Here is a 25,700-nt window from a genome sequence, read left to right as displayed (position 1 = left end):
CATCACAAGGAGCAGGAAAACAGTATGAACAATCCCCCTTTTTCTGGACCACTGTTTCATATATTTTAATCATAACTACTATTATTCCTTTCCTTTCTAAGGACAAAGTCCCAAGAATTTCACAACTTTGATATGAGAACTTCTATGCCTTCGAGTTCTCATCGGGTTGGCAATAAGCTTTCTTGCATTAGGAGCCTACTCATGGTATAGTTTCTACCTTTGCATACATCATCTTTTCTTTGTATTCTTCTATTTTTGGCTTTACACACGTCTCTTTACATCACATTGAAGTTTTCAGTGAACTTCTGGCACCGATACCACTAATTTGTGGCACTGTAAGGTACAGAAGTTGATTAAATTCTCCCCTTCAGTGATGTGTCAATTTGCACATCTCAATGCTGACTGGCAGAAGGTCTTGAAATGAGGTAAATGAATGGGCCACATGGCACCAAATACATCTCCTTGGGTTTTTCTCCAGTTTTAACTGTGATTTGTAAATTTTCATGTCTTCATTCTCAGTCAGCTCCTTCACAAATCACAAATGTACAGGGAGGTCACCCACTGTGATGAGATGTGATCATCTAATCCTCTGTTCTACCTTCTGTTTCTCAGTTAATTTTTAATTCATGTCATTTCTTTATCCTTCACTTGCTACAGCTCAATTTTTTCCAGTAACCTTGTGTGAGACATTTCAAAAGCCCTGTGAAACCTCTTGCTAACACGTTTTCTGTGAGCATGCAAGACAGATACAGGCATGATGTCTAAGACAGAGGCAACTGCAGGTTTCATGCTGACACAAAGCTCTTTGGCAACTTGGAGAGAAGGTAAAACTTGCATGCACTTATTCAGGTCCTTTGGGGGTTTCCAGTATCCATCTTAAAGTTCCGTATGGGCAGTTTAGGCTCACCCACTCTCTTGCTGACCTTCTTCATCTCTTTCTGTTCTTTCCTCAGTTCCCCAGTTTCTGTAGGATACAGCAATCATAATCCATGCTTCTCCTCACTTTCAGGGCCCCCTGTGTCTGTAGGCTGAATCCAGCTTCTGCACACATAGGGGAACAGCCCAGGACATATCAGGTGAGAATTCCCAGGTACTACAGAGAGTAGTAAAACTACTCCTCTCCCTGCTGGAAACACCCATCTGGAGCCACACTGAGGCTACTCTGCCTCTTTGCAGAGCCATTCAGCACACCTAGAGCTTTCTGTCTCTGTCGTTCTGACACGTGAGCTCCAGGCTTTTAGCACTCACAGGCTGACAGTTACAATTTAAGATTACTCAACTCTATCCCATTTCTACTACTCTCTTCCTCAAGCACTTTCCACATGGCACCCCAACTACCCCTCATATGTATGATATGTTAAACCAGCAAATTTAATCACGAAGTAGACGGAAAAGAGCATTTTACATTGCCCCCAAAGCTGCAAACTTTCCTAAAATCCCCATTCACCACCTGTTACTTTGATCATCCCTCTTGTTTAGGAGCTGGATGTTTGCAACCAACACAACCCTTTCACACATGAACATACAATTAAAATCTAGCAGCCCAGTGCTTTGTGACACAGCAGTTTGTTCTAGCACATCTTGTGACACTTCAGTCTTTAAAGATATTACCTCAACTTCATTAGTAAGGAAAAAGCAAGCCTCTGGTAGGTGCCTCCCCAGCAGTGAAAGCTGATAGCAAGAAATTAAACTTCCCCAGAATGGACTTTTCTTCCCTTTTTCATCTGTTGATCCCTACTGACAGAGCAGAGGCAATGAAACTGGCTGTTCATTACAAGAAGACTGTCTGCTTCCAAAAAATTTAAGGTATTTGGTTTTTGAATGCCATTTTAACACTTCTCCCCCTGCACATTTGGACTCCTTTATTGATTTTGATGGGACAAATTTCCAGTTTGGTTTAAGAAACCCCTTAAATCTTGATGTCTGGTCACATTGCTTTACTTCTGAGTTTAGACTTTGTCTAATAGCTTATAAAAATTATTTTTACAGTACATTTGCTATTCTCAAGCTGTGTCCTGAAATAGCATCCAAGAAACCTCGGATGACCACACTGCCCACAGAACCCTACCTACGATACGAAGTGTGTACCAAGGTCACGCATTTGGTACCATCTCCTTGGGCTTCCCTTTAGCACTAAGGCAGAGACCTGTACAGTAGAAACAACTGTTTTGTACAAAGACCCTTTGAAAATCAGACTTTGACTGTGACTGCAAAATGAAGGAGGTTCCCAAACCCTTTGAGATGATGGCAACTGTTCAAACTGAACACACATCCCACATCCTGCCTCGTACAGGCAGAGTGGCTCCAGCCAGCCTGCTCTCTGCTGAAGGGCCTCCCTACAGCAGAAAAGGGAGAACACAACCATGTCAACGCAACCCAAACAAAAGCTTTAATTTAGTAAAATTGCCTGAACTCTTAACACCGTCTTTTGAGTACACTGTGCAGATGGCCCACTGTCAAAATCCCCGTCTCACTCTACTAGCTGAAGCAGTAATAGCCTGAGACTACTAGCTGAGATAAGGAACATGCCAATATCCAGAGATACAGGTCATAGTCCCATTTGTGTCTGCAGGCTCCAAAAATCTGCTCAGCCTGTGAATTTGTTATGGCTGCAAGAGCTGGGCAGTGTTTCAGCTGGTGTGAGCCTGCCTCATCCTACCAGCACACAGCCTCTTTCTTCTGTGGCTCCACATTCCAGACTGCACCCCAGGGATGCTTCAAACCAATTTATCATCCAACTAAGCACAGCACAGACTTAGCATCAGGAAGCGCTGACATCTCTTCTTTGGTGGAGGGACTGCTTTAAAGCTGCTGCCACCGCTTAGAAGGACAAACGAAGTAGTAACAGAGAATTCTCCATGTTTTCATACTTGGAGCCAGAGTACACAAAGGCGTCCAAGGAGGCACACATCCAGCCCTGTCCTCACACTGCTGCCTGACATGGGATGTGCGCCACTGCTGGAGCCTTGCAACATGAGAACTGGACTAAAATTCTTCCATCTACACACAAAACCAAGCTAGGAGAGAAATGGGGAGAAAGGAAGAGAGACGGTTAAATGGCTAGCAGACCAAGTCAGAAAAATTATGACCAACCTGGGGAAGGGGATGGAAGGTCCTAAAGCAAGTTCTCAGATGGTTTCAGACCTTTTGCTGAAGTTGGTATGTACACTGGCAAATCCCCCATTCCTAAGGTTATTGTAAAATCACCTCAAGACAGCCTTGTAACTTACATTCCCTGTCAGACAGAATACCTGCAAACTAAACTCTGTGAAAATGATGGAGACCAAGAATAAAAATACAGAGGAACTTCACACTTTCTGTGCTCTACCTGTGCAGTAATTCCTGCCAGGTGAGAGAGGAATTGCTTACAAATCTTAGTGCTTCCCCCAGGAACAGCCATGTTTTCTGACAGCACGATAACGTACTTCTGCACTCACAAGCACCGTGAATCAAATAAAACCAAAGGTATATAAAAGACAATTGCAACACCATTTTTGTACAATTCCAACACATGCTGGTACAGGTCAGCACTGGATTTGACCTTCAGTGGGACACCAGCACTTCAGGAGATACTCGTGATAGCCCATCAAACCTATTTTATTTTGCATTTTATAGGGTAATGTGAATTATTCTTCTGCAAAGTAAGTGCATATATACACCTTGACTGCTTTACAGAGTGCTTAAAGCAAGCACAGCATAATTAAATGCCACGTAGTGAATCTATTTTGTGTACTGCACTCTTACACTAGGCTGTTTCTAGCTATCAAACATTTTTATGTCTTTTAGAGATGGAGATTAAAATAGGCTTTAACATAATTGGAAGCAATGATCTAATAGTTTCAGCTTAAAGGCAGCATTATTGTAGCTATAAAATAGGTGAGAATGCATTTAAATGCCGAATAGAACAGGTTTGTTAACTTGCTCAGGTTAAGGTACTAGTGTGCTTAGAAGACACACTATTTTTTAGAAGCATATATAAAATCACCAATGACTTTAAAAAACAATAGTGACCAAGTCTCTTTAAAATGTTCAACAAGTGAAAAACTTGAGAAAAAAATTTGCCCAGATCACACAGTTTAATAAGAATCAAACAAATGGTAGAAATTTCTCATATCATTTATATTTGATACAAGTACATATACACTAGTGAGTGGGCACTTACAAAAATATAAATAAAACTACTTCACGTTTTCTTCAACAACAATTCTCTAAACATAGTATGAGAACATTTTACTGAATGCTTATGTTCTAGGCATTGTAGGAAAGCATTATAGTAAGAAAGCTTTATGTTAGTGCTTTAAAAAGTGAATTTGAACTGAATTCTGACTCATAATCAGGACTTTGCTTGAAGTCAATGCAACTGTCAGTAACCATGAGATGCAAGACAGGCCTGTTGTTAAACTGCACAGTCAACATCCTACCTCAAGAGTGCTGGCTCCAAGTGGAGGAAAAGGATCAGAAACTAATACAAACCAACTGCAAAAAAAAATAAATTAGTGGTTCGTAACTCATTTTCAACTTGAACAAGAACAAAGAAAACAAGTTGCTTTGCAGCAAACCAGTGTCAAGATTAAACTAGGGGTTTCTTCCCCACCCTCTATGAGACGAATTCAAAACAACAGTTCAGGTTTAAACCCAGGAAGAGCAGAGAGGTATATACAGAGACTTAAGGCTTAAGTTTCAGAAGTCTCAGTTTCACATGGAGGCCTCCACAGACTATTTAAATGTACCTGACTGGTATAATCCAAAGATCCCACTTCTCAAATGGAAAACAATTCTTACAAAATCGAGCCCAGGCTTGACAAGTCTCTACTCATGCCCCTAAAATCTGTAACACCCAGAAAACAACTGAAACTCACCAAGTGTGAGATACCCTCAGGTTCCTGCAAGAGATTGATCTGCCCTGGTACTTAACAGAATGGAAAATATAATATATGCGCCAGTCCTCCTTTGTAAAGCAGCTGGCATTTCCAAAATACTGTTAAGTCTCAAAAATATAGGTATCTAAAACTAGTCAAAGAACACTTCCTGGAAGTTTTTTTTTTTTTTACTTCTTTTAATCAACAAGGGGAGCCTTAAGTGACTAGACTAGATTTTTGTGTCCAGACATTATCAGAGGAAACCTATGCCAAAGATGGAAAGGAGCTCAAGTTTTGTCCACATCCACAGCAGAGTCTGCTGTGATAAGAAGGGGATTTGAAAGTGTAGGTAGACAGACTCCCAGGAAGCAAGCTATTCCAGATGTGTATTGAGGGATCAGGGTGGTGGTAGAAAAGCCCACTTATAATGAGAAAAAAGATACGCAGACAGTTTTCTTCAGTTTAATATGAGGTGGTCTCAAACTGCTAAAACCAGACATCTTCACATTATTACACCTGATGCACCATAAAACAGGTTTATGTTACAGTGTAAGATCCAATATTACAATACTTGCAGAGAACTTCACATAGAAGTAATTTTTTACCCCTTTTATTCACATCCAAATCCAATAATTCTTATCTGTGTACAAACGGAGTATTTTCTTCCATCCTCTACACCTGCTTTCCAATGAACCAGTTCTAAACACCAATACCAATATTGGTAGTGGGAAATCAACTAGAAAGTGCCACCATGGTCATTCGCTCAAGAGACACACACTTCTTGCTGGATAGTCGGTTGTGGAATTTTATTATCCTCTGTCTTTTCCTGACCAGGAACTTGGCACACAGTCTTTCGTTTGAATAACCGTAGACTCAACCGTAACAAGTCGCTGTCCATTGCTGCAGAATTTGTATAGGTTTGTTTTGTTGCACCCTGATGAAATTAAAAAAAACAAAAACAGAAAGAAGTGAAAACAGAGGCCTTTAACATACAAGCAGAGAAATTAACCTGAAGTACTCTCAATAATTAGAGGTTTTATCATACATATTTACTAGAAAAGACTGAGAATTCATTATTTTTCTATTAGCACGCAAGATCACAAAACCTACTGTAGCACAGAAATGGTAAAAGTGGGTTTTTGTTTCAACTTTGAAAACAAAATTATCTAGGTACTCTTCATGTGGTAGAACAGAGTCTTATAATTCTTGTAAAAGAACATTAAATCCTAAGCAGGAGAATTATTCAAGAATTGTCTTTGAAAATGTATTTTAACCAGTTATTTTTATGATGTATTCCCAAAATATAAAAAGCGTATCTCCAGAATTTAAACTCCAAAATAAGAAACAGCACCTACCTCTAGACTCAATCTTAAATTAATCTGATCTTAAATTAAACCTAAATAAAAAATAAACACCTTAAAACCTCTTTCAGTATTAGTTTGTTCTCCGTTATTTAAAGGACTAGGTTTGCTCTAGAAAAAGAGATAAGTACAAAAATTATCTCCCTAGGGGAATGTTTTGCATAGCAGAATCAGTGTTTCCACATTTTGACCAAGCATTGTAAACAAACCACTTGCCTTTTCATTCTTCATTAGCTGCTTACGAATTGCAGAATCCCTTCGAAAGCACAGCGCTTTACAGCAAGGACCCAGGTTACTGAGAAGACCTGCTCTCTCTTCTTTTCGTAGAAGTGCAGCCATATTCAAAGCCCCCAGGTCATGTTCAAAAAGGTTTTCTGCATCTACAAACAATTGATATTTGCAGAGATCAACATATACATGGTATTTTGGAGCAGCAATATGAAATCCCTTGAAGTTTTACTATTTGTATTTCTGCCTTCTAAACAATACCAAAGTTTGGTAAAAAAAAGGATATTGCAGTTTATAGAAAAACACAAATAAATCCTTCACCATTTAAAGGGAAGGATGGCTACACTTGTATGTAGCTTCAGTAATGAAAAGCAATATTGAGACAGCAATCACCAAGAGGCCTAAAAATCAAGTGACAGCTCTGGGATAGAAGAGGAGATATCATTTATGATCAGACATGTGTGACAGAAGTTGTTTACTACTAGGATTTATCAGGAGTTGTCTGAATTTCACTTCCCTGCAAGGCACAGGATAACTGTACCAGTGTCACAACAGGGTTTGTTTGGCTATGCAGAAGTGAAATATGCAAACTGAGGAAGATTCAATATTGTATCAATTACATCAGTTCTGTGAATTCTTAATCATAAGAGCTGAGGTCTTTTTTTAAACCAGAAGAAAGCTAATACTGTGTAGAAAGAGCTGCAAATATTGCAGTGGGACACTTACAGTACTTACTAATACCAAGTACACACCTCAATTATACTATTTATCATGCAGTAAAACGTTTGCATTTAATTTGACTTAAAGTCGAATCAGTAGCAACAGCCCATGATTAACAGTAATACAATTTCAATGGCTCAAGCAAGCAGTGACATTCATGGAGATTAACAGTTATCTGAGACTGCGATGTTAACAAGACAACAGCATGAAGAATACTGTTGCAAAGAACTGAAAAGTATTGTTTCAAATGAAGAATTAGAATTTACTGAGTTTAAAAAAAAAAAAAAACAAAAAAAACACAAACAGAAGTATCTGCTATTCCCTAAAAACAGAGGCTCTGCAAATACTATTACTTATAAGCCATAATTTTGTCACATTTAGATCCTGGAATAATTTGCATAGATATCTTACAGAAAGCAAATGTTTCATAGTCCTAAAAAACCAATTCTACTATGCAAGTTGTTGCAAGCAGCATTATCTCTCATGCTTACACTACAGTAAACATGGTACAGTTCATGCACATCCCATCTATCATGCAGATCTTACGATACACTTTGTCAAAATGCCAGACTAGTGTGTTATTTAATTTCCTACTTCTAGCAGAGACATAATATACAAATTTCACTGAGCTCCTTTCATTCTGACCCAAAATCCTATCCATGCATTCTGGAGCGAATCTTCAGAAGGAAAATAAGAAGGCATGTAGACGACCTCCAGAGAAAACAAAAACCCCCACTTCTTTCTTTCCCACAGTGCTACTGTTAATTCACTGCAGAAGATATTTAGCTCTCCAAAAAAATGCTGACATACATTAGGCCAGGAAAGCATGAAGGCTTTCACAAAAAGAAAATTTTGCTAACATGAAAAATTTTGTATAGGCTATTATTCAAGACCTTACCACTGCTGGAATTAAAACACTGATTTGATTGACTTGCAGCTGTATTACATTTGTAATTTTCACATAATACTCATTATACACTTTCTCTGGTTTTGAAACCTAAACTAATGAACTAATGCACATTTCATAAGGACTTCCACTAAGAACAAAAGACAGCTGAATCCCTGCAGAAACAATTACCTTTAGGTTTTTCTAACACTCTCTGGCAAGTCTCTTTAATTTTGGTGAAGAGTTCTGGTCCTGCCAATCGCTTGGAAATGCCAACTCTCAACATAACAGCACCTGGTGTGAATTTTAAGAGTGCGGCCCCAGGCTCCCGTGGTTCTTTTGGCTGCTTTGGCATAAGACTGGACCAATCTACATCTATGACATCCACAGGATCTGCAAAAATATTGACAGAGGATGAGTTATCACATCAACATTCCCTACCACAGTTAGTTAATTTCACGTGCTGTGTACATCCCTGTCTCCTAAAAGCAACATATATTAGATAAATATTGTTCTGTAGTTCTCAAAGCAAGATCCTTGGATACTTCAGGTAAGAACGTCAAAAGTCACTTAGATTGGTAGAAAAAAGGAGCATACAAATATAAAGTTCCTTGGATTAAAAACACCAACCCTAATATTCTGCTTCATTTTTATTGCAATCCCTTTGTGGAAAGCTGCTCAGACCCTGCTTAGTCAGCAGATTTGGACACATCATTTGCGCATTCACAAAAGTCACAGTATAACTAAACGTGCCATGATAGATCCAAATTAAATCCTTAGAAAGCTAGTATTTCAACTCTGGATGTGGATGTTTTGTTTCAAAGGACAAGTGTACTATTAATTGGATAACCATACAACTATGTTTGTTTACTATGTTTAGCACAGAAAATACAAACACATCATATAGCGCAAATGATCCAAATGAACTTAACACAAGTAGAATATTCTGTCCTTCCCAGTGCACTTGGGAAGCATTCAAGCATGAATAAAATCTGTTCATAAAAATATCAGTTCCAAATAATTATCAAAACCAAATGGGATAAATGAAAACACATTTACAAAAACAAAAAGCTTACCCTTCTAGCTATGTAAACTAAGAGAAATATTACTTCAAAATACAGCTCCCAATACTCTTCACTTACCACTACACTTCTCAGGCTTACCTGACTATTACAGAACAAATGAGAAATACTGAAGAACAAGCATACAAACTACATTCCTAATTCAGAAAGACTGTCAGCATCACAATAGCATTACATGCAAACTGATATAATCTTTACATTCAAATAATCATAAAGGGGTTTTGTTATACTTTTACCAGGCATCTTCTCATCCTCCTGCTGATCCTCCCGCTTTTCAGCATCACCTGCCAGAATTTCATCGAGTTCATCATCACTGATTGGCTCATATTCTCCAGCACCAGACCCCAGTGACTGTACATCATCAATCTTTGCTTCATCTTCTCCTCCTACAGAGACAGATACACACTGTAGCTTTAAAGCGATCAGTTTTGTTTTCTAAACATGCTTTAAGCAACTTGAAAACGAAGAGGTTCATCAAATTAAACTGTCAGTTTTGAGGGACAAGTATATTCAACACAAAAACAGGTATTAATTTATGGAAACAGAGAAGTTATTTCTCCCATACACAACGTGGCAGTTTGAATTCTACATACCAGTCATTTTTTCTGGTGCGGTATTAGTTAAACTGCACATAAAAGGCCATATTCAAAAGAAACACGTTGATTATCTGATATGTAGTTAATAATACAAATCTAAGTTGGCACCACAAAGTCTTTCAGATGCCTTTGCACATGAATCCAAACTCAGGATTCAGTCCAAAGGTTCTACAAGTGAAACAAGTAACAAAACCCCAAAATACCAAAAGGTGCAAGATATCCTGAATAATTCAATTATTCACAGTTTTAGACTCTCTGTGGAAGTCATGAGAAGAGCTTTCAGAAAGCCATGTCACACTTCCTTATTTGTTGTTACACTTCTATCCGTCCAGGTAGGAGATGCACATACAAATACACGTGCTGTACATGTAGAGATGTTCCTTAAAAGCTGTAAACACAGGACACTCAAACATCGCATTTTGCAGCTCATGAAAGGAACATCTGCAGGTATTCTCTCACCTCCAAGACTGAAATATCTGATTCACGCATTCAGAAACCCTATTGCTCAAAAATCTGGCTTTCTTAGGGTTCTTTGCCATGGTACTTGCAATAAGTTGTACCATATAACCTAGACAGAATTTACAGGGGTCATCCCCTGTGGATAACCATTCTGATACCTTCCCACTCCTTCAGCCAGACGGGACACTGCCTCCCATTTTAAGTTGCCGCAACTAACTTAAAAATCAGCACGGAAAAAAGCAAGTAAAAGACATGCTAGCAGAGTGTATATTACCTACTCAGACCACCTGGCAGTGCTTTGAGGGAAACATTTATCATTCAGAGCAAACACATTAAGGTTCAAGAAACTACAATAATTTAGTAATTATACCCTCATACATTTAGTTAGAAGGTATACAACAGTAATTTGTACAAGTAAATACCAGATACCTCCTTAACACCATCAATTTGGAAATTGTATTTAGTTTTCTAAAAAGTTTTTCCTTTTTAAAAGGAAAATAAAGTAATCTGTACTAGATTTCATTTTGTCTTATGATTTTAAATATTCACTGCCTCTCTGATCTGTCTTCTGCCTCCACACTGACCTACTGCTTCACTAACTCACCATAATTACATGTTTGGACAGCACAGATGACCCATTTAGAAGTTACTGCATGAAACAATTAAAATAATAATTGATAGTTCTCAATAGCTGATTTTAAAAGATTAGTTTCTCAATTTTGAATTTCAAATCAAAGTTTTCTAGATTATAATCCTATCGCTATCTTCACAGCATTTTTGCAGATATGTACTTTCATATTAACTCTGCATGAAAACCACAACTTGCTAGTCAGGTAAAAGGAGCAATGTAAACAAGAATAATAAACTAATGAAAGTACACTAAACCTTAGAAAATCATAAATATGCTATATATAGTATGCTTGAATAAAAAAGGGGTGCCATCTAATATTTTTAAAAAGACATTTCTTTTTCTAAAAAATAGTCCTAAATATATCACAGCTTCCTAGAGATGACAATTTTCAGAGAATTTACTCTGTTTCCCCAAAATTAAGACCTACTCCAAAAATAAGCCCTAGCATGATTTTTCAGGGCTTCTGAGGATGCTCGAAATATAAGCCCTACTCCAAAAACTAGCCCTAGTTACAGTTCATTTTAAAAGTTGACCTAAGTAGTTTCCAGGCAGCTACACGTGTAAAAAAGTAAGCATCTTTTGGAGTAAAAATTAATATAAGACCCTGTCTTGTTTTTGGGGAAACAGGGTAGAACGCCACCTTTGAAAAATACACAAAAGAATACACATTAAAATACTTAAAAGAAGGCTGCTGAAAGGCTATACCTAAGAATGCATTCAACATCCACAGCCTGTTCAGCTAGAGGTGCCCTCCTGGAAACAGACAACGTACCTAGGAATAACCTTTCACTAACTCTTTTCTGAAGTTACCACATTGTACTCTCAGATATAAATCTGTACCATTCCTCCCTCTAGCTTAAAAATTACTGAATTTTGTCCATTACAGCAAGACAGAGCAGACCTCCCCATGCTCGCTACAAACACTATCTTTAACAAGTGGTTCTACTCCGCAGGTAATCTCCTTAAATGGAATTTTCTCAATCGTACCAGTCGACCTTGATGACCACTTTGCGAACAATCGGGCAGGAGATATAATAAGCAATAAATATTCATCATTGTCCTCTCTAGACAACATTCGATTTAACTGGCCAAATTAACACTGAACATCTACTGATAATTCTTATTAAGTATGAAAATATGATGAGACAATGTTCTGCTACCTTTTGTAGAACTACAAATGCTTATTTAATTCGTTTATCTTTCGGAAGGCTATGGGCTTCAGGCCATACCATCCCAAACATCCAAAAATTCCAAATCCTACAATACCTTTTGTTCCTCTCAGCAAATTTTAGAGAACTCCTGCAATCACCAAAAAAGCCAACTTAGTAAGTAAACATAATGGTAATGCACACCAATTACCCTGGATTTAGACTCTTGCTGCTTTTACACTGTCGCTATAGGTTATAAGTACTTCCCAAACTCCCTATCCATGCAAAGCTCAAGCTGTCTAATCCAGCTCTCTTCAGAGAATTTGTCGGTATTTGCCCCTTACTTACTTTGTTTATTATTCCTAAGCACATTTTCCCCAGTATGATTAGGGCCAATAAACTGAAGCTGCATTTAATCAGATTACCTCAGGAAAGCCATTTTAGGACCGTTGTACCAAGACATACATATGTTTCACCTACTAATCAGACAATCATTTCTATGATAATTGGGCTCTGTAGAAAAATACCCAAAGAACAGTTCCAAGTCAACACTAATTTTTTTTCACTCATTACCTGCCACTTCCAAACTAAGAAATAGATCTTATAATGATATAACAGAGCAATCACATGTTGGCGTTATTCCTTAGCAAACTGACTGTTCAGAAATGTTACACCTCAGTGAAAATATACCTCAGATAATTTGTTTTCCTTGCCTCGAGTCTTCTTTAGAAATTAACGAATAACACTAACACAATTAACACTAAGGAAGATGCTCATTGCTTACTGTGTCTGCTTCCACAACAGAGAAGCTGGAGCCAAGAAGCCTTTAGAAAATTACTCTAATACAGCTCAGTTCAGCACTATGCCAAAAGGGAAAGAATACAATATTTTTCAGTCCAGGTTCTTTTCCAGAATATCTCACCTTCTAAACTCTCTACTTTTTCAGCCTCATTTCCATCTTCAAAACCCTGTAAAGGTCCTAAATCTTTGTCTGTTCTTTCCTTCTCTGAAGCCGCCGAGTCCCGACAAACACCATCAAATTCCTTTTCGTGATCTCTGTCCAGTTTTGTTTCACTGTGTTTTGTTGATTCTTTTTGAGAGGAGATGTCAAGAGTTCTGTCTCTCTCTCTTTCAGCGGTATCAGGTGGTTGTCTGTCTCTCTCTCTGTCCAGCTCCCGTCTTTTCTCTCGCTCCCTCTCTCGTTCCCGGAGTCTCTCTCGATCCCTGCTCCTCGGCCAGTCTTTGTCAACATCTCGGTCCCAGTCTCTCTGCCTTCCCTCTCTTCTGTCTCTCTCTCTTTCTCGATCATGTTCATGTCGATCTCGCTCCTGCAGCCTCTCCCTGCTATCAAAGGACCCAGATCTGGAATGGACCTGACGATCTGATTCAGGAGAACTTCTTCTTGAACTGTGGCTTCTTGAATCTTGACGATCTGAATAAAATATTTTAAACACATGCATGACAACAAGGCATTTTAAAGATTCAGGTATGAAAATGTAAGTCTCAAAAGCATAATCTTTAAATTAACAATGCATTCAAATTGCCTATAGATCTAACCTTACTTAAAAATATAAGGTATCTCTCCCACTCTTAAAAAAGACTGTTAGTGGCTACTTTCTACTATGACAGAAGCCAAACTGAAGGTACATAATTTTAACTCAGAAATTTAGGCAAGATGGGAGGAGGGAAAAAAAAAAAAGAAGAATCATCTCAAAATTCAAAATTTTCAAATCATGTCTTCTAAAAGCTAGGAATGCATTGACCAGCAAATGATAAATTCATAAAAATAATTTCAGGCATGTAACCATGAGGAAAAGAGAGAGCCAAAATGCTTTAGGACAAAGAATTTCATACTGATGCTGCTTACTTTTTGAAACGCTGCACCCTTTTTTTTTTTTTTTTGCAGGAACTACACAAAACAAATCGATTGTGATTATTTTGATTTGCAACAAAGACGACTTCTGTATGCATTAGAAGTACGTCTAACAGGAATCATGACAGATTTCCCTCAGTGAAATTAGCTCCTGAGATGATAATGGATGTCTCTCCCAGAGAAAAGAGACATGTTCCTTTTGCACAGATGTCAGAATTTCCATATCAAAACGAATGTTAATAATAAATTTAAGAACATTATTTAGATAATAAAACTATCTCAGTGTGCTGTTAGCACAAGCATTTTATCTTCCTATGAGTTTTTCTTGTCCTACAAATTACTTTATTCCCCAGGCAGCATGAACTGAATCTGACTGAATGTTCTGGTGTAAACAAAGCAGTAATCCTGTCCGCTGAGGATCAGCTTTTCAAATATAGTAACACTTGTAGGAATCTTAATTCATCCTAGTTTTACAGTGAACGGCACAGAACACCTCCCTCTCCCTTCACACCAATTACAAATGAAAGGAATACACAGCCAGGCAAGAACGATTTGGGATTTGTACCTTCACACTTTTATAGAGAATTATAGATCAGTCTCACTAAAATGTATCTTATTACCTGAAGATGTGCTGCGACTCGGTTCCCCTCGTTTCAACTGATCAATTCTGGACTTCCGTTCCCCAGTGATTTCTAATTTCTTCTCTCTCTCCCTGTCCCTATCCCTGTCTCTAGAGCTACTGTGCAGGATTCTCTTCCGTCCAGTCTGGTCATCTCCGCTGCGATGAGCTGACTCATTGGAAGGGGATCTCAGTCTGCTTGAGGCATGGCTCCGATTGCTACCGAGGCTGCTGCTGCGCTTCTGATCCACCGGTTTACGGTGTGGTCCATCGTCTATAGTAACATGAGGGGCTTCCACCTTTTCTCCCCTTGTCCTGTGACTTTTCCTATGGGAGTCCTCAGTGCTTCTTTCTGGAACAACAATGTCACCACGTTCAGGAACATCTTCATCTGACCAGTCACTAAATGTTGTATCTTCTCTTTTTTGGGGGACTTCTGCTACAGCTTTCTCAGGTGGTGCTTCAGCCAATTCTTCTTTTGTTACAGGGGGGGTTCTTGGGCCTTTTTTCTTTTTATGATGTGGAACAATTTCTTCATCAGAAACTTCAGAATCACCTTTGGACCTCTTCCTCTTTTTCTCTACGTTTTTCTTTTTTTGACCCTTCTTGGGTGAAAACACCTGGCTTTCCTCAGTTGTTGATTCATTAGTGTACCTTTCCACCCCACTGTCATCATCTTTCTTCTTCTTTGTGGCCTTTTTCTGTATTTTAGACTTCTTCTTGCTGTCATCATGCATTCTATCAGAAGCATCTCTTTCTTCAGAAGGGCGGTGACCAAGATTTTCTTGAACCCTGGACCGTGAGCTCTCTGAAGCATCTGGTTGCTCTCTTTGCTTATCTGCTGAAGAAACCCTCTCTTTAAACTCTGGTTCTTCATAACGCCGGGAACTTTCCTTTCTGTCTGATTTTCGCTCTTCTTCTTTCCAGCGACTCTGTCGCTCCTCTGTAATGTGAGAAGGGCTCAGTGACCGGGATTCCTGCGGCCGCACAACCTGGCTCAGAAGTCTATGCTTGTCATCTACAAAACAGGAAAATGGATGTACTTATATTATTAAGAAAGAAGAACAGGTGAACATTTGGTATCTTATGCGTGCCAAAAAGTGACAATTAAAACATATAATCCATTATTTCAGAATGATGTTGCTCATTAAAAACAAAAAAAACCAAAAAAAAACAAAAAAAAAACAAAAAAAAAAAAACAAAAAAACACAAAAAAAAAAGGAGAGAAGGACACTTGCAAAAGCTTCCCCCATGTTTTTTCTATTTAAGATTGTAAGTTATTTTCCACAGGAAGACGGTAAGCTGGATCCAGCTGCAAAGATGCAAAGATAGCCCACTCCTACTTACTTTTATCATCTCCACTGTTGTAAGCATCACTATCAGGAGAGTGTTCACGGCGACGTTTGGGTGACTGACGAGGACTTGGACTGCTTTCATTTCTGTGACGCTTCCTGTTGAACAAACACGTACAGTCAAATTTCTTCAGGATTCTTTAAAGAAAACATCAATTCAGTTTACCAGTCTAACCACCTCACACAGAAGACAACACATCTAAGGATGCAGGAAGTTTTGTAGTTTTCCGAGTTTTTATTCCAAATCCTCAAGTATGATCAGTTTTCTGACCATACCGTAGGACACCTTAAACTAAAACTCAAACACTTAAGACAACTATCTTTTTAGCAAAAAGTTATGAAAGACTATTAATATCAATTTTTCCCTGTGTCAATGATCCTTGCAGTACGTTGACCCCAGCTGGCAGGTAAGCCCCCACCCAGCTTGTTCTCTTCTCCTGTGGGATGGGGGAAGAGTCTGTACTAGAATGTGGGAAGAGTCTGTACTAGATGATTTATAGGAATCCACAATTCCCTCACACAAAAGCTACTAAACAAAGCAAAGCAGCCATGCAGGGCAACACTGTTTTGCTTATTATTGACGGAACAATGAACATTTTATTGTACTAAATGAAACAACATAAAAAGAAAAAGGCAAATTAGTGCTACACGCTTGGGAAAAAAAAAAATAATTACTTGGGATATTGTTCACACCTTCATTGGTAGCCTTCTGGTATTGAAAATTTAGTAGTGCAAAGGGTAATGTACATTCCACAGAAATTTAAGGAATAAAGTCACAAACCCTGACCTAGTTAGCTGCTGTCTGACTTTCCAGGCTTCAGAAGGTACCACAGTCTGTGTTTGTTTCCAAGGATGCCTGCATTATTAAAGACATGGCCAAGCAAATATATGTAGAAGGGAAAATATAGTCTGACTCAATTGTTAGCTCCTCAATAGTTCCACAATTCCACACTAAGAAACCATCAGATTAACTTCACCAGAACAGTACTGATTTTAGAGCCACCAGTATGTACCACTCAGGTGCAGGGGAAACATGGCTTCAGACCAGGCCCCTGGATAAACAGGGTATCTTCTTCCTTATCATACTCCCTTTTTTTTTTTTTCTCTCCTGTGTTTGGTTGGTTTGTTTCTTTGACTGAAGTGACATACAGGTCCACTCACTTGGATTTTCTTTCCTCATGGACATCTCTTGAACTTCTTTCTTCTCTGATATCTTCCCTCTTGTCTCTGCGATCTTCCCTTCCTTTATCTTTGTCATCCCAGTCTCTCTGGCGGTCTCTTTCTTTATCCCTGTCTCGACCTCTCTCCCTTTCTCGTTCGCGCTCTCGATCTCTTTCGCGCTCTCGCTCCCTTTCTCGTTCCTCCCGCTCTCGCTCTCGTTCCTTCTCCCTCTCTCTTTCTCGTTCCCTTTCCCTGTCATGATCCCTGTCTCGGTCACGCTCACGGTCCCTGTCTTTGTCCCGCTCTCTCTCCCTCTCCCGTTCCCGAGCACGATCTCGCTCTAACTCTCTTTCCTTCTCCCTTTCTCTTTCCCGGTCTCTCTCTCTTTCCCTCTCTCGGTCTCTCTCCCTTTCCCGCTCTCTCTCCCGGGCCCTTTCATCTCTCCTATCATCAGACCGATCTACCCTTCGCTCTTCTCTTCTTTCATCCCGCTCAAGGTCATCACTTCGTCCTTGATGTCGTACTGGTGAGCTTGCTCTCTGATCTGTGAAGAGAGGTAGGTTTGATTACTAAGTGCTAAAGTGACATACACTACTTCCATGACACTAATAAAAATCCAAGAGCTTTTGTTTTGACAATCTAGATATTGGTTGCATTAAATGAAAAGCAACTCCTTGCAGAAACTTGGAAATTCTCTTTGGGGAGTGAAAAAGACAAAAAGCAATACTAATTTTGAAATATTTCTTCAGTATTTAGGGAGCGGGTTTCTCTTATTTTAGCCAAAAGTTAGTATGAAAATTTTGTTTTCTACCAGATTTTTCTGAATTGCTTCAAAAGATAATTATATGCCTCATAGCCTAGCTATTACTATTGTATTACTCAATGATTCAAAATCTGGTGTAAGATCTCTCTGAATGACATACATATAGAATCATTTTGGTTGGAAGAAACCCTGAAGATCATCAAGTCTAACCATAGCCTAACTCTAGAACTAAACCATGTCCTTAAGAACATCATCTACATGTCTTTTAAACACCCCCAGGGACGGTGACGCAAACACTTCCGTGGGCAGCCTGTTCCAGTGCTTGACAACCCTTTCTGTGAAAAAATTTTCCTAATATCCAATCCAAACCTTCCCTGGTGCAACTTAAGGCCATTTCCTCTTGCCCTATCGCTTGTTACTTGGGAGAAGAGACCAACACCCTCCATGCTACAACCTCCTTTCAAGTAGTTGTAGACATCGACCAGGTCTCCCCTCAGCCACCTTTTCTGCAGGCTGAACAGCCCCAGTTCCCTCAGCTGCTCTTCATCAGACTTGTGCTTCAGACCCCTCACCAGCCTCATCACCCTCCTCTGAACTCTCTTCAGTACCTCAAATACGAAATGAAATGTTAAAATAAGAGCCATGGACTTTACAACAACCCACTAAATTAGTAGACGTTACTGCAAAATAAGAAATATTGGCCAGTCTCATCACAGAAGAATACATCCCTGCACAGAAATAGACAACTAAACCCATGAGAAAGAGAGAGGTGAAGATGAGATATGGGAAGCAGAACTGTTTCATATGTGTTCATTGTAGTATCTTGCAGTTTCAGAACCTGAGTTTTTCATTGTTCAGACGGTGGATTACAGTCAGGGAGAAAACTAAAATTATGTAGAAAATGACTGATCCAGAAGGACAGTGAACTCTCATTTATCTATTAGTATTTACTCTCCACAGGCCCAGCTGCATTTTATTAATTACATTTTTGGATATTTTTTGAATATTTCTATAAATTGTGACCACTTCATAACAACTTCTATGCTGATGTTAGCAGTATTTGAACCACCACCACCAAAAAAAAAAAAATCATTAAAACTATATGTCCTCAATATATGTTAAAAGCTCTACACAAAAGAGCAAAAAATGGCATGAACAGAGGTTGGTATTTTTCAGTCCATTACTCTGAGACTGCAAGTGCACTTCGCTGTAAATTGAGACAATGTCCACCAGGAGCAAGCAGGCACAGTTTGAACAGGACGAAATCAATAAAACATGCATTTCCACCAGTTTAATCAATTTTCATCTCTGAGTGAATTAATCATGACTTAATACTCCCCTGTTACCAGGTAAAATTAAAAGCAAACTTGAGTGACATTTCTGCCATGGATGTAACACTTATTTTTTTAAAAAGGTAAATCATCAATCCATGCAATTGGTTCTGTGAAGAGTTTTCACATTATTTTAATGGTGCCTATAACATTATAATATTATTTACTGTGCATACTAACTATTATATTCTATACAGAAATTCTGTAACTCCTGTTTGTTATGTCATTTTTAGTGACAAAACATCCACATGAAAGTCTTGAACGAATCAAGATACTAAAGTATACTAGACAATTAAGCGTGCATAGTCAGCACTTCTCAGGTAACTTCATTTTTTGGAGTGCTGTTCCAGTGGTGGTTTGGAACACTTACATATTTGCCCTAGTTGAAAAAAAAGCAACCCAAATTTGCAAGCTTGCATTTTTAAATAATACTACAAAGATTCCTTACATATCACAGGACTAAGTACCAAACAAAATCTCTATTTTTCTCTGAATGACAAACATAAAGACTGTGGTCTAATCATGGAAACTATGTCCTGAATTGTAACTCTGGGGAAGGTTTACAATTGCAAAAAGTGATCTAAATTTTTAAGGAAGAAAACAACAAGTCTTAATTCAAGCTCTTTATATTTTTTACCCTCAAAGCAAAACACAACACATTCAAAGCAACTTTTCTTCTTGAAATTTATTTTGTTGTGATTACATGTTTTTACTTCTAAGGTTTTTTTCTGTTGCTTTTTTCTTTAAAAATGCATAAATAAATTAATAACTCGGTGTGTTATGAAGAGCACAAATTACATTATAATATATCTGGAATTTATTTGGGATGGAGAGCTGGAAGGGATGAAAGCTAGTCTGTCAAAGCCAACCTGCAGGACACATTCGGACTTTAGGATTTTTCAACTGACAAGAAAAAGGAAGCCTGGAGATTACGTTTGTTGAAATCCTGCCTTGAAGACAAGGCAGAATCTAAAGTCAAACATTTCACAAGAACAAGCAATAACAGACAGATTCCAGTGGATGAAAAAGCATCTTTTAAAGTCACATACAAAACATTCCTTCGAAAACCTGACGTTAAGCAACAGCAGGAACACATCTGTCACTTGCAAATCAAAACTCAAGATAGAAAAAAAAAAAAAAATCACACTGATTTTATATTTATTCTTCACAGCTCATCCTTTCATTTCCATGCTATTTGCATTTGCCTGACTCCTGTTCTCTTAACTGGTGAGCAAGACAAATATTTTCCAGAGTGAAAGTTGCTACTGAGTTCCTTAGAGACAACACGGTAGTCTTTCAGGTGCAGAACTGTGACATCTTGGATTCTGTGTCTAAAATAACAGCCTTGCGTACTCTTTCCATGATCACAGGCACCTGTACCAACACTTACTAGCCAATTACTATTGACCACAGCAAAGTGTTCGTGAATATTCAATTCCCCAAGCAATAAATTTTTAATTAATCATAAATTTAAACTGCCACCTACTTTAGTCATAAGTAGTCCATAATTAAGTCAGTCTAGTAGTCAGGCCTTGCCCAAAACACACTCGAGTAATTTACAGTGCAAAAGTACAATGTTTCTATGCAGATAAACAGAGGCAGTAATGAAATGCAATCATGACCTAAGCTTACATGTTTATCTACATGAAGTGGAAGAGAAGGCAAAGAGAAGAAAAACACATTTCACATGAAAGTTGTACAATGAAATCTCTTGAAGAAGTTTGACTGAAAATGGCTTAACTTTCTTTGTGCAGTTAGAAACCTTTATTTTTCATAGTTAGCATGCTCATTATTTGTACTTAGTTTGAAAACAAGCAGATAACACCCCAGCACAGAGCTAATGTTTTTATTTGCTCTGGTCTGAGAGCCAAGGACATTCTGAGCACCTTGCTTACAGGTGTGAGGCATCCATGAAGCAGGGCAGAGATGGGGCAGAGCTTGACTGACATCCAGACTGATCAATAAGATTATTCCATCTCATTAGCATCATGCTTTGTACTTAAGGGGAGTTTGGACCTTCCAGTTGTGGTTCTTTTGATCTCTCTGGTTCTTCTCTCTCTCTCTCTGGGGATAGCTGGGAAGTTCAGTTGGGACATTCAGCCCGGCCTTTTGCCATTCTGCAGGGGCCTCTGGGCTTTTCTGCCTTTTTCCTCTCTTTTCTCTCTTTGGGATCAGCTACTGGGACCGGGCTGTTTCCTAGGACTGGCTGTTCAGCGTGTTAGTGAGGAATTGCCTTGAGTATCTTTTATTTCTATTTTATATATATATTTACTAGTAGTGTATTAGTATTTTGTTATTTTATTAAACTGTGTTTATGTCAATTCAAGTTTCTCCTTTCCCTTTTGATTCTCTCCTCTGTTGGGGGCGGGAGGGGGAATGGGGGAGCGGGTGAACGAGCAACTATCATGGTTCTATCGCTAGTTTGGGTTAAACCACGACAGTTTATTTAAAAAAAGATTACTAGGATGAATAAAAACAGAAGGTACCAAAATCTAGCCATAAAAAAAGGCCATAGCATTCATGCATACACTGCTAATGAGAGATCTTACTACAGAAGGTAACTTACATCAAGGATAGGACTAGTGCCAGTGTGTGCTATTAAATGAGTTATTTATGAATCAGTGGTGTGGGGACAGAACATGGAAAAATATGGAGGAACAGAGAAACATTGATACATATACATTTGACTACATATGCATGTGTAAAAATATAAATTAAAATACCTCTTTCTCTGTTGTCGCGCCTGTCCCGTTCACTATGTCTTCTTTCAAAGGAGGAATCCCTTGCTTGTTCTCGACTATCGTAACGATCCCGATCAGGGTAGCTACTTCTTGATTCCCAGCTGTCATGGTAGTTTCCACTACTGCTGTGACCATCAACCTGGGATCCTCTAGTCCCCCGACTTCCTAATAGAGATGTATCAATATAAAAGATGAGTTTTCACACAGAATAAAATATGAGTGGATCTCCTTACAACTGAAGTAGTAACTTTTAAAAAACTTGAATTAACTGTTCATGGAAATAGAAACTGTAGAATCAAACTCTACTTAACTAACAACTCAAATTTCAAGTTTAATTGTAAAGTTGTTATTTTTCAACTGCTAACTCAAGACTTTCTAAATCACCATCCCCTGGTCATTGCATGAGATCTCCTGCAGAAAGAGAACAGCCAAAAAGCCAGTTCACATTTGCTCTGAGCAGAATATAAGCTCATAGACAGTGCAGCAGGAACAAGCAAAGTAGAGATAATTTTTCCTGTATGGCATTTCCCTAATGAAAATGTCACAAAAAGCCAGAGAAAGCCAAAAGGTGTTTACTACAGATGATTAAAAGGTGATAAGCCAAGCTGTTCTATGAACTACATCACACTTTCAAAAATACTGCCAAAGGTTAAAATCCCAGGTTTTTTTTTGGTCAGCCAATAAGGGCTGTGGGGGTGGGGAGAGGTGAGTATGTGAGAGATGGTTTTCAAGTATGTAAGACATGCAGTTGGCTTTTGAGGGAACACAACCTGCTTCCCAGTACACAACACGCCCTACAAATCAGCCTCCTTCTTGTGTTTATAGCCCATGGGAAAACCTAGGGTTGCAGCAACATTAAACAGAGTGCTGTAAAGGTTAGGACTTTTTTTAAATAGGATGGCAGAATACCAATGTTATGCCACTTTAATGAATGAAGAACACTATATGGAGGGCAATAAATTTAAGCAACTGTTCTAATTTGACAACAGTAGAATTGAACATAGCTTTAAAAGCATTAACTATCTGGCAGCACTTCCATATCAAATATCAAACAAGATAGTATGAATGTCAATATCCAATCTTCAATGATAAGGACATATTAATTTTTTAAACAATGTAATACCTTTGTCAGATAATTCTGGACCTCTGCCTCGACTTCTGCCAGTTCTATCACTTCTGCTCTCATTTCTGGAGTCACTTCTGGAGTCATTCCTTGTTTCAGCACGAGAGCTCTCCTCTCTGCCATGGGATCTTCCATAGCTGCGTGAGTCCTCCTGATACTGGTCATCCTTTTTATGGGTATCGCGACTTTCTCTGTCTCTGTAGTCATGGGAATCTCGTGTGGAGCGTGAGTCTCTCTGATCCCGACTATCTTTGGTATCTCTGCTATAATCCCTTGTATCTCTAGAGTCGCGAGTGTCTCTGGATTCCCTTGTCTCCCTCCGATCTCTGTTGTCCCTTGTCTCCCTCCGCTCTCTTCCGTCACGAGTCTCTCTGTCATCTCTGTGGTCTCTGGAGGTGCTTTGTTCCTGGTCATAATCACGATCATCTCTTGTTTCTCTTTCTTTTTCCCTTTTCCCTCTAGTTTCTGTAAAACATTTATAGGAATGTTATATGTCTAGCCTAAATAGAGCAAAAATTTAGCTCACAAAGAACACTACATTAATACAGTTAAAATATACTTCTGACATACATAGAGAAAATAAAAACTAATACATAAGTAGGAGATGATCATGTTGGGTATCTACCTACACATTCAGTAAGCTTTAAAGATCTTTTTGTGAAATTGAATCTGTACTTTACAAATATTCATCTGTTCAAAATACAATAAGTATAACAAAATTAAATCTCAAACATTACAGAGCAACCACATTTCAATAATTCTAAGGCAGGATCATTTCTCCTCCAATCATAGATTCCTTTTTTCCTCCACATACAGATATTTTCAGGAAGTTTGTGTTATATTTAGACCTCTCACTTCTAAGACCTCAATGCCTGCTAAAGGCTTGTTTTGGTGGGTTTCATTTGTTTGGTTTTAATTATGCTACTGCGACAGAAAGTAAGTTTACAGGCAGTCTAAAAGAAGGTGATATATGTACTCTTTGTAAATCTGCCTCCTGAGAGAAACAGCATGTTAGCCCATCACAAATTGCTCAACCGGCTTTACAGATTTCCAGAGGGAATGACTTTCTTTGTACGCACCTCACTTAATGTCAGTTAAAAAGACAACACACAGCAGTCACTGAGGACCAGATTAGCATTTGGGCACCTCACACACAAGAGTAATAGTCATAAGTACCCTGCCTTCACTCAGCTGATCCACTAGTATATGCCTGGTATCAAGAGATGATGACTTACCTACGAACCCACCATTGCATTACACAACACCTCGACAGATGCCTACAGAATCTTTACAGTCAGCTGAGTCTACATAAGCAGTCCTATCAGGAATACTCCATGGTGTAGTCCCTGAAAACGGCACAGGCGTGATAACACAGCCAGTATTTTCCTTACTCTCTAGCCACTGGGATAGGTGCACACAATAACACAATTCGAAAATCAAGTTTCAGAATGCAAATTGCAAACAAATAAACATTATTCTGAAGTGCTAATTCTTATTCATACCATCCCGCCTTTCATGGCGTCTGTCATGAGACTGTGAAGTCCTATCACGATCGTGTCTTCCCTTTTCTCTTCCAGGAGATCGGTGTCTTGAAGGGCTTCGCTTCCTCTGAGGAGAAGAGGAAGAGTGTGGAGGATAGGGAGAAGAGGATCGCCTTGCAGGTGGGGAAGCTGTCCTTTGATAAGACGGAGAAGGAGTTCTTTTGCGGTGTGGGGAAGGAGAATGTCTTTGAACAGAGGAGCCTGACTGTGATGATGAGGAGTGATGTCTGGATGATATGGGAGAATGATGCTGACCTGATGGGGAAGCAGACCTGCAAGGAAGAGTTAGAAAAGGCACACATGTAATAACTTGATTTGAAAGGTTTCTACCACACCCTACAGAAAAGAGTGATTAAAATAATTTGTGCATTCTCTACCCTCTGTCTGCTGAAAATAACATCAAACTAGTCTTCCCTCAAGGGTACCAAGGATATCCTTTCAAAGCATGCTTATCTTTAAATGGTTACAGTTTATTTAAAATCCAAGAACAAGTTGTCCAATCAAAATTATATTACACAGCTACAAGAACGCTCTCCTGGAGGAACCTCTGTTCACCTAGGAGTCAGAAAAAAAACATGATCTTCTCCCTCATCCCCAAACCAAGAACAACTGTTCTCTTCAATATAAAATGCTTTTTGGAGTTCATGGAGTTACACAAATAACTTTTACATAGTGTTTCCCAAGAGGAATTAATTTTTCTTCTTTTCTTTCCAACAGCATTGTTTTTTAGAAAACAGTGTCTCCTCCTTGGGCACTTTTTAGCTTCCTTCTTTTATTACAAGCATTAATCTTTAAACAATTTAGGCCTGGATCCTGAAAACCCATATGCATATCTTTTTTTAGCAAACATGAATGTTTACACAAACAGGGAAAACTCATGTCTAACAGAATGAAGAAAAAGTATACAAAGCATCTCTCATCTTTGAAATCCTATCACTTAACTAAAGATCATTTATACAACAGTAAACAAGTTTCCTCTTTATATGTCATCCCATATAACAACCCCATGTGGACAAACACACACTTCAAACCCCTGAGCTCAGCAGCATAGGGTTTTTTCCCCTTATCAGCATCAAAGCAACTTGCAAGCATCTTTTCTCATGAAAAATGCATTGCCCTTAACTCTCAACCCCCACTTCACAAAGTTCCTGAGACTCCAAAGAGGAGTCAGAAAAAACACACATGGACAATACATCTTCAAAAATCCCACTTAATTTTAGTTTCCA

At 38.7% G+C, this 25,700-nt stretch overlaps 1 protein-coding gene across 9 annotated transcripts in view; it reads right to left on the bottom strand.

Moving 5' to 3' along the window:
• Nucleotides 1-5,307: 5,307 nt before the first annotated feature.
• ZC3H13 (zinc finger CCCH-type containing 13) overlaps nt 5,308-25,700 on the bottom strand; it is a 48,262-nt gene continuing 27,869 nt past the window's right edge. For 8 of the 9 annotated variants that reach the window (XM_065054091.1, XM_065054074.1, XM_065054098.1 and 5 more), the window contains 11 exons: nt 24,436-24,746; nt 22,934-23,398; nt 21,793-21,975; nt 16,976-17,519; nt 15,810-15,913; nt 14,464-15,480; nt 12,893-13,402; nt 9,367-9,522; nt 8,247-8,447; nt 6,437-6,600; nt 5,308-5,793 (listed from right to left, as the gene is read on the bottom strand). In XM_065054091.1, coding sequence (XP_064910163.1) covers nt 5,623-5,793; nt 6,437-6,600; nt 8,247-8,447; nt 9,367-9,522; nt 12,893-13,402; nt 14,464-15,480; nt 15,810-15,913; nt 16,976-17,519; nt 21,793-21,975; nt 22,934-23,398; nt 24,436-24,746 — 3,826 coding nt within the window. In that variant the 3' untranslated portion in view covers nt 5,308-5,622. The remainder of the gene's footprint in view (nt 5,794-6,436; nt 6,601-8,246; nt 8,448-9,366; nt 9,523-12,892; nt 13,403-14,463; nt 15,481-15,809; nt 15,914-16,975; nt 17,520-21,792; nt 21,976-22,933; nt 23,399-24,435; nt 24,747-25,700) is intronic. The other variant, XM_065054082.1, reaches the window with a different exon arrangement.

Source organism: Columba livia, chromosome 1 (genome assembly GCF_036013475.1).
Source record: "Columba livia isolate bColLiv1 breed racing homer chromosome 1, bColLiv1.pat.W.v2, whole genome shotgun sequence".
Taxonomy (NCBI): domain Eukaryota; kingdom Metazoa; phylum Chordata; class Aves; order Columbiformes; family Columbidae; genus Columba; species Columba livia.
This window is presented reverse-complemented; position numbering and strand designations above follow the sequence as displayed.